At 42.7% G+C, this 10280-nt stretch overlaps 1 protein-coding gene across 2 annotated transcripts in view; it reads left to right on the forward strand.

The window, feature by feature from the left end:
• LOC126337999 (uncharacterized) overlaps positions 1–8772 on the forward strand; it is a 198232-nt gene extending 189460 nt beyond the window's left edge. For both annotated transcript variants that reach the window (XM_050001517.1, XM_050001518.1), the window contains one exon: positions 7826–8772. In XM_050001517.1, coding sequence (XP_049857474.1) covers positions 7826–8132 — 307 coding nt within the window. In that variant the 3' untranslated portion in view covers positions 8133–8772. The remainder of the gene's footprint in view (positions 1–7825) is intronic.
• The last annotated feature ends 1508 nt before the right edge of the window (positions 8773–10280 follow it).

Below are 10280 nucleotides of genomic sequence, written 5' to 3' on the forward strand. Positions count from 1 at the left end.
GTCTTAATGTGGGATGAAACTGGGAATTGTCCGTAATATAGATCTGTTATAGTCCAAACTGAAATCTAAATGTTGTGGACGCATAAGCAGAAATTTCATTAGAGGCAGTACTTGACTTAACTTCAGCAGCATGTTTAATATGAGTATGAAAAGTATTTGGACGCTGAGAGACATACTCGTATTTCGTCTTTGCAGCTTCCATAGGAGACGAATCATACACTAACAATTACGTAAGATATACAGTTACTTTCGGCTATTTTCGTACTTATTTTCCATGTATAGCACGACAACAGTTACTTATGAAATACGTAATGCCAATATCGCTTGTTTTTGATACGGGATACGTATTCGGACAATTAAAGAGAAAGTTCGGATATGTACGTTTCTTGCCTTTTAATAGTTGCTATATAGAAATTCATTCGATCTCGTGTAGGGAATGTATCAAGGAAAGTACAAAAGATATTCTGTTACACAGGCATTGTGGCGTCGAGGGATTTGTGGGGATGAATTATTGTGCCACTTTTAACATAGAAGGAAAGTTGAAAACTTGATTGGTGTGTTCATGAAGCAAAAAGACAGCATACGTTGCTTCACGCAACTCAGTGATACGTAGATGGCTGTTTCCGACATACAACAAATCATTGTAGATGTAACAGTGTTGAGCAGGGTGGTATTTATGTATTTATTCCAAACGATAAACTACGGACCTTGCCGTTGATGAAGAGGCTTGCGTGCTCCAGCGATACAGATAGCCGTACCGTACGTGAAAACGCAATGGAGGGGTATCTGTTGAGAGGCCAGACAAACGTGTGGTTCCTGAAGAGGGGCAGCAGCCTTTTCAGTAGTTGCACGGGGAACAGTCTGGATGATTGACTGATCTGGCCTTGTAACAATAACCAAAACGGCCTAGCGGTGTTGGTAGAGTGAACGGCTAAATGCAAGGGGAAATTACAGCCGCAATTTTTCTCGAGGGCATGCAGCTCTGCTGGATGGTTAAATGATGATGACGTCCCCTTGGGTAAAATATTCCGGAGGTAAAATAGTCCCCTTTTGGATCCGGGAGGGGGGGGGGGGGGCTACTCAGGAGGACATCGCTATCAGAAGAAACAAAATAAGCGTTCTACGGATCGGAGAGTGGAATGTCAGATCCGTCAGCCGGGTAGATAGGTCAGAAAATTTAAAAGGGAATTGAATACGTTAAAGCTAGATATTATGGGAATTACTGAACTTCGGTAGCTGGAGAAACACGAATTCTGGTCAGGTGAATGCAGGATTATAAGTATAAAATCAAATAGGGGTAATACAGGAGTAAGTTTAATAACGAATAAAAGTATAGGAACACGAATAAGCTACTATGAACAACATAGCGAACCCATTTTGTAGCCAAAATAGACACAAAGCCCACACCCACGAAATTAGTACAAGTCTGTATGCCAACTAGCTCTGTAGATGAGGAGCAGACAGAGGAAATGTACGATGAGATAAAAGAAATTATTCAAATAGTTAAGGGAGATGAAAATTTAATAGTCTTGGGGGACTGGAATTAGACAGTACGAATAGGAAGAGAAGGAGAAGTAGTAGGTGAATATGGACTGCGAGAAAGGAGTGAAAGAGGAAGCCGCCTGGTAGAGTTTTGGTCAGAGCATAATTTAATATTAGTTAACACTGGTTTAAGAATCATGAAAGAAGGCTGTATCCGTGGAAGGTTCCAGATTGATTATATTACGGCAAGAAAGGGATTTCGGAACCAGGTTTCAAATTGTACGACATTTCCAGGGGCAGATGTGGATTCTCACCACAATTTATTGGTTATGAACTGCACATTGAAACTGAAGGCACTGCAAAAAGGTAGGAATTTAAGGAGATGGGACTTGGATTAACTGAAAAAACTACAGTTTCTAGAGAGTTTCAAGGGGAGCATTAGGGAACGACAGACAGGAACAGGGCATAGAAATACAGCAGAAGAAGAATGGGTAATTCTGAGAGATGAAATAGTGAAGGCAGCAGAGGATCAAGCAGGTAAAAAGACGAGGGGTAGTAGAAATCCTTGGGTAATTCAAGAGGTATTGAATTTAATCGATGAAAGGAGAAAATATAAAAATGCAATAAATGAAACAGGAAGTGCAAAATGGCTAAGCAGCAATGACTAGAGGACAAATTTGGAGATGTAGAAGCATATATCACTAAGGGTAAGACAGATGTTGCTTACAGTGGAATAAAAGAAGCTTTTGGAGGTAAGAGAACCATCTGTATGAATATCAAGAGCTCAGATGGAAAAACAGTCCTAAGCCTAAAATGGAAAGCAGAGAGATGAAAGGAGTATATACAGAGTCAATACAAGGGAGATGTACTTACGGGCAATATTATGGAAATAGAAGAGGACGTAGATCCAAATGAGAAGGCAGATATAATACTGCTTGAAGAATATGACAAAGCACTTAAAGACGTAAGTCAAAACAAGACCACAGGAGTAACCAACATTCCGTTAGAGCTACTGATAGCCTCGGGAGAGCCAGACATGACAAAACTCTTCCATCTGGTAAGAAAGATGTATGAGACACGCTTTACCCTAAGACTTCAAGAAGAAAATAATAATTCCAATTCCAAAGAACGCTGGTGGTGACAAGTGTGAAAATTACCGAACTACCAGTCTCGTAAGTCATGGCTGCAAAATACTAACACGAATCCTTTACAGAAGAGTGGAAAAACTGGTAGCAGCCAACCTTGGGAAGATCAGTTTGGATTCCAGAGAAATGAAGGAACACACGAGGCAATACTGACCCTACGAGATCTTATAAAGGATAGGTTAAGGTAAGCGAAACCCACGATTATAGCATTTACAGAAAGCTTTCGACAATGTTGACTGGAGTACTCTGTTTCAAGTTGAGAAGGTGGCAGGAGTAAAATACAGGGAGTGAAAGACTATTTATAATTCGCACAGAAATTAGATGGCAGTTATAAGAGTCGAGGAGCAGGAAAGGGAATCAGTGGTTGAGAAGAGAGTGAAACAGGGTTATAGCCTATCCCTGATATCATTGAATCTGTATGCTGAGAAATTAAAGTCCAGGGAGAAGAAACAAAAATTTTGAGGTGCACTGATGACATGAACGGAATGGACAGTGTCATGAAAGGAGGATATAAGATTAACATCAATAAAATGAAAGCAAGGATAATGGAATGTAGTCCAATTCAGTTAGTTGATCCGGAGGGAAGTGATTAGGAAATGAGACACTTTAAGTGGCAAAAGAGTTTTGCTATTTGGGAAGCAAAGTAACTGATGATGGTCGAAATAGGGAGTATACAAAATGCAGGCTGGCAATGGCAGAAAAAGCGTTTCTGAAGAAGAGTAATTTGTTAACATGAAGTATAAATTTATGTGTCAGGAAGTCCTTTCTGAAAGTATTTGTATGAAGTGTAGCCATGTATGGAAGCGAAACATGGATGATAAACAGTCTAGACAAGACGAGAATAGAAGCATTTGAAATGGGGCGCTACAGAGGAAGGCTGAGGAGTAGATGGGTAGATCACGAAACTAATGAGGAGGTACTGAATCCAACTGGGGAGAAGAGGAATTTGTGGCACGACTTGACTAGAAGCAGGAATCGGTTGGTAGGACATTTACTACTGGAGGGAAAAGTGTGTGTGTGTGGGGGGGGGGGGGGGTAAAATCGTATCGTAGAGGGAGACGAAGATATGAATTTAGTTTAGTAAGCGGATTCAGAAGGATGTAAGGTTGCAGTAGTTACTTGGAGTTTAAGAGGCTTGCACAGGATAGAGTAGCATGGAGAGTTGCACAAAAGCAGTCTTTGAAGACCACAATAACAACAACAACAACATCATAAAGGAGAAAAAGGAGTGAGCACAAAATAAGTACTGGCATTCCATTGGGAAAATGGATAAATGTATCATCCGTAAACTTCAGGATCTTTAGAGGTCTTGTAGATCGAGGCTAGTAACGAATCCCGGGGAAAAAAATTGTGTCCATAGGATTTGGTTTCTAAAGATGCCAGAATGCTTATGCGAACGAGGCGACATAGCTTCAAACAAAGCATACCGTGGAACTCAATGAAACTAAAAAATTAAGAAGCAGAATGGAAGCGGCGAGTGGTTTATTCAGACAAAACATAGATTCATGTACATTACAACGTGAATAGTGGATCGCACTGATGGTTATATGTCTAGCAAATGACAGTGTTCCACTTATGAGAATAATGGGGTGTACGTTATTGCTACTTCTCCATCACTGTTCCTCACACATAAACGCAGCGGATGTATCTTCACTTCGCTTTGTTATGTAATTCATGCAGAGCTAGGCCCACGAGAGACAGGCCATGGCTCGTACGTCATAGCACGTGACACTGTAGATCTTACAAGTACCAGTAGCCCTCTCCAGAGGAGAGTGGGTTATCTGTTTCAGGCAAGTTTAATAATTCGTGGCTGCGCCTTTAAATGCAGACGAGCTCTCGATAGCGCACGACAAAGTTAAGACCTTTAGTTGGTACGTTTTCAATTACATATTAATTTCCCGTGGGGCCTGCACATAGCCGAGGGTTTCGCAATGTGTACGGGACAAGCCGACGAGTGTGATGTCACAAGTTCGTTGCGGGGGAGGGGGGAGGGGCGGCGGGGGAGGGGTAGGTGGCAGTGACCCGTTAGGTGTGGCTGGATGCAAAAGACCGGCAGCACTGAACCACGTCACTGCGGTTTGTCGAGCACAATTTTACTCAACACGCACGCAACGTAACTGATTGTTTATCATTTATGTTAGTGATGTATTTCTGCATTTATTTAATCCCTTAGATTAGGGCCTTCGGGCCCTCTGTTACATCTGACCAGGGTTTCACACACACACAGTACTTTTATTTTTGACATCAGAGATATCTAAGGAATGAAAACATGACAGCAATTAGATAGTACTAACATAAGTGAGATAATTTGAGTGTACATACAGAGAATGCGAAAAACAGTCCTGACAAACAACCAATAAAGTTGTATGAATTCAGAGTCTCGTGGCGATAACATTGAATAAAATATTCTCGGCTTTCCAACCGCGTCAGTTGCTTAAAACTACACGAGCCTTTGGCCAAGCACTCCTTGGCCATTGTCAAGTGTTATGACTGCCAGTGGGCTGTTGGTGCGTCCTTGTATACGCTGTCTGCCGGCTGTGACGTCACTGGTGCCCGTGACATTGCCATATATGGGCATGTTTTGAGTCGGCGTGCCGCGCGGGATTAGCCGAGCGGTCTTAGGCGCTGCAGTCATGGACTGTGCGGCTGGTACCGGCGGAGGTTCGAGTCCTGCCTCAGGCATGGGTGTGTGTGTGTTTGTCCTTAGGATAATTTAGGTTAAGTAGTGTGTAAGCTTACGGACTGATGACCTTAGCAGTTAAGTCTAATAAGGTTTCACACACATTTGAACATTTTTTTGAGTCGGCGTTCGATGTGCCCTCTTCAACCGCGCGATCGCTGGATCCCACGCAGCGCTGAACTGTAAGCCACCGTCAATATTCAGGGTGTTTGCGGTAATTTTTATTTCAATAGTGACCAGAAGTACATCGGACAAAGAGTGCGCACTGTGCAACAACGCAGCAAAGAGTGTGAGAGCTATTGTCGCCTACGCTATCCAGAGAAATCTGCGTTAACTGAGCATGCGTTAGAAAACGGTCACCACATAAAATCTGACGATACCCCTGTCGTGGGTCGTACTAACGGCTTCTGGGATAGTTTAATAAAGGAAGCTATTGAAATAAAAATTACCGCAAACACCCTGAATAGAGACGGTGGCTTCCAGCTCAGCGCTTCGTGGGAGCCGGCCTTGGTGGCCGTGCGGTTCTAGGCGCTGCAGTCCGGAACCGCGGGTCTGCTACGGTCGCAGGTTCGAATCCTGCCTCGGGCATGGATGTGTGTGATGTCCTTAGGTTGGCTCAGAGCCATTTGAACCACTTCGTGGGATGCAGCGATCGCGTGGTTGAAGAGGGCACATCGAACGCCGACTCAAAACATGCCCATCCCATATATGGCAATGTCACGGGCACCAGTGACGTCACAGCCGACAGCTAGCGTATATAAGGGCGCTGCCCGCATCTCGTGGTCGTGCGGTAGCGTTCTCTCTTGCCACGCCCGGGTTTCCGGGTTCGATTCCCGGCGGGGCCAGGGATTTTCTCTGCCTTGTGATGGCTGGGTGTTGTGTGATGTCCTTAGGTTAGTTAGGTTTAAGTAGTTCTAAGTTCTAGGGGACTGATGACCATAGATGTTAAGTCCCATAGTGCTCAGAGCCATTTGAACCATTTATAAGGGCGCACCAACAGCCCACTGGCACTCATAACACTTGACAATGGCCAAAGAGATCGTGTACTTTTAAGCAATTGACAGGGTTGGAAACCCGAGAACATTTTATTCAACCAATAAAGTTAATTGTAGCAGTACTAGTGCTACTCTTCTAATGCTACCTTTATAATATTAGTAATAATGACAGCGGTGGTAATGGCAGCAATAAAGTGTGCTTTGAAAGTTCCTGACAGATAAACTCTGTGTGCCGGACTTATAGTGGCACCCACACGTTGCCTTATTTTGGAAACAGCCCCTAGGCTGTAGCTAACCCATACCTCCGCAATATCCATTCTTCCTTAAGTGCTAGTCTTGCGAGTTTCGCAGGAGACCTTTTCTGAAGTTTGGAACCTAAAAAATGAGGTTCTGGCGAAAATAAAGCCGTGAGTAGGTGTCGTAAGCCGTGACCGGGTAGCTCAGTCGATAGAGCACTTACCCGCTGAAGGCAAAGGTACCGAGTTCGAGTCTCGATCCAGCACACAGCTTTATTCTACCAGGAAAGTTCATATCAGCACACGCTCCGCTGGAAAGTGTACTTTCTTATTTCTGACGAAGCGAGTTCTGAGGCAAAAAATTTAGGCAGTCTGCACCAGCTAAGGGCATTGTGAAATAGGGGTAGAAGGACGTATTGGACTGAATTTGGGGACAAAGATAGACGTTATTGTTGCTTTAGCAGATACGAGTGTATCATTAACTGTCTTTTGAGGATGGAGATGTTATTCAGTCGTGTAACATAATGAGGAACATCATTCCAAAGTCTGGCTCCTGCTACCGAAATGAGCTTCGAGAGAGCTGCTGAGTGATGGAGTGGGACAGAAAGGATTTTGCTCTAATGGGAAACGGTGTTTCTTCTGTGTTGTTCAGGGAAGAGCACTAAAGACGAGGGGACATATGTCGAACACTGCAAACTGATAAGACAGTAGATGAGACAGCGAGTATGGAAATCTCAGTACTTGTCTGCACGTAGCCAGGACAGCGGCATGCAGGGTGATGAGAAGCAGTCTGAAAAACTTATAAGGGTGTTGCAGAGTAGTTTGTGCTGAGGAAAAATTGCTTGGAAAAAAATTCGATACGTTGCGCCGTTTCCGAGTTGTTTAGCATTGAAGTTAGCCAATTAGGGGGTTGTGCGCGCAAACTGGAGCAGCCCCATAGAGAGGCTGTCTTCGTGTGGTTTCCTCAAACAAAATAAACGTAGCTTTCGCCCATATAGCATAAATTCATCACTTGCGAAAAACGCACTTATAACTGGTAATGAGCATTTCAACAGTGGTAACTCTCGGACCAACAGATGCATGTGCTGCATTTTAGCGCATGCTGATGATCGAATTTACGCTTGCCACCACCTGTTTTGGCTGACTTAAACGCTAAAAAAATCGGAAACGACGCAAGGTGTCGAATTTTTTTTCTTAATAATTATTTCTCAGCTCAAAGTTTCCTTCAACACCTGGCTTTGTGTTCGTGTGGAAGTAATGGTGGTGGAGTGAGTGTTTCTGGTGCAGGACTCGCGTGCCGCTGGGTCGCCTGTGGCTCCCCGGCCGCTCAGCCGTTCTGCTGGTGGGCCGCGCGTGGGTGTTTGCCGACCCCAGCGGCGAGGACGAGACCGACGTCGGAGCCCCGCAGCCGGTCGCAGTGGCGCCAGCCGCCAAGCCGGCGCGCTCCTTCGCCGACCAGCACGACGAGGCGATGATCGAGGTGCTGAGGGCGCTCGGCGCGGCGGCCGCGCCCCGAACTACCAGCGCTGCGGTCGCGGCCGCCTCAGTTGCCGCTGTTGCCATCTATTGGCGGCTCTTCCAAGTCGCGCCCTGAGCGTTCTTATCTCTTCAAGACTGCCCGACTTCGCTACGGTACCCGACAAAGACGGAAACTTCATACGTGAAATACTTCCGTACTGACTACTTTCTGACGGCTAAATGAACAGCAGTCCTTACCTATTTTCAGTGGCCTGTATGGGACCACTAAAGACGCTTAAATTTATAGACGAAAGTAATTTTAGTTTATATTCCTGAAATATTCGTATAGATTGCATTTATAAGGCAATTTCATGACAATTAACCTTGTAAGCAGCCAAATACAGACCTCTGAAGACCCACCAGAAAAATGGCGCGAAGTAGTTCCATTCAAACTTATTTTGTATTAACGAGATTTTTGTATGTTGTAATCGTGGAGAATTCCTTATAGTTAAATACTTTCTGTTACAGAAATACGCAGTAGATAACGTTCTAGATACATCTGCTTTTCTTTTTTTTTTTTAAGGTAAAAACCGCACCATTATGTATGTAATACAAGCGATTGTGTAATGCTGTTACATTATCGGATATTTCGTCCTATGTATTTCTGTTATATAAGAGTAGCAGAAATCTGAGTATTCTGTGATGCGAATGATATTGAAACCATATGTTACCATTTTGCTGGCTGTGACCTAAATAAAGTTAAAAAAAGTTTTAAAGATATCGTAAATTATTATGTTCTGCATACATGGTATCTGAGCCTCCTTTCCTGATTCAGCAGTTATAATTTCATGTCTCACACGTCCTACATTGTCGTCTGACATTCCATTTGCTTTCTCATAACCAATTTCATTTGGCCACTGAATTTCGATACACACATTAGTTGATCACATGCAGCTATAGGCACCACATGCCCCTTCTATTTCGGGATGTAGTTCACTTTTACATCCGTAGAATTTTTTCACAGTTAACTCTCTAGTTTTTCCTTTACTTATCCCTCCCTGTCCACACTCTTAAAATAAAAATCCTCTATTCTTCTTCTATTTCAATTTGCAAAGCACAATAACAACAGTAAGGTTGCTGAATTTCACAGGGAAACTTATTTTTGAGTGACAAAGTCAACACAAGCCAGCTACCAAAGCCATCACATATCTGAGTAAAATGAGAACAAACCAGCCCATTTTTCGTCTAGAGAGCAGATAAAAACAGCTGAAAATCGATGCATGTAACAGACGGACTGTTCATGTTTAAAAAAATAAAAAAAAAACATATGAATAAGGCCTCAATTGTAAAAGCTAGGAAAACATATTGTACGAGGACAATGAAAGTAGCTGAAAATTGATAGATTAGAAGTACGAATTGGTGAAACATCCATCTATTCACCAGATTTCGAATCGTCAGACATTGACCTGTTCCCGTGTCTAACGAAAATGTGTTTGGGAAACACCTCGTCCAATGTGATTACAGCAGTGTACTGATCTTTCGTTGAGATGACTCTGGAAAGTATCATGTGATTATGTATTATTATCTGCAATAATGATGTAGGCCGAAGCTATGAACTGAGTTTCTATCAATGCCAGGATTCGAGCCCATGTCTCCTGCTTCGGACATCATCATTATCGTAGACAAAAGTGAGACTTAGTATGTCTCAGGAACATCAACTATATAGGATTATTATTATGTTATCCACCCTGTGAGGCTAAGATCTATGAATTACATTAAAACTATACTTGAGTAGAATATAGAATTAGTATAAAATAAAAATGATTAGGTGGGTCAGCTGCAGTAACATATTTAATGTCTATTGTAATTATAATCCATAGTAATATTGTAAATACGAAAGCAACTCTGTTACAATTTCACGTCTGAGCCGATTTTGATGAAATTTGGTATCGAGATAACCTGATCGCTGAGGAATAACGTAGAACACTTTAGAATGCGTGTTGTACAAGATATATATATTAATTCGAAGAAAACAACTGATTTGAAGAATATAACTCGAAATATGGAGATATAATTACTCTTTGAAATAGCTTTTTACTCTTTGACTCTTGAACCTTATCATATTTCTGAAAATGTTCTGGATATTACCATTCAAGATAATGAATACAGGGCTTATATGATACTCATCGTGTTTAATTCACATTTCCATACTAACATTAGTCACAAGCCCGTCCCATTTTAGACACCAAGCATTGCACGTCTCTTATAACTTCTGAGGGGCTTG

The sequence above is a fragment of the Schistocerca gregaria genome, chromosome 1 (genome assembly GCF_023897955.1).
Source record: "Schistocerca gregaria isolate iqSchGreg1 chromosome 1, iqSchGreg1.2, whole genome shotgun sequence".
NCBI classification, from domain to species: Eukaryota; Metazoa; Arthropoda; class Insecta; order Orthoptera; family Acrididae; genus Schistocerca; species Schistocerca gregaria.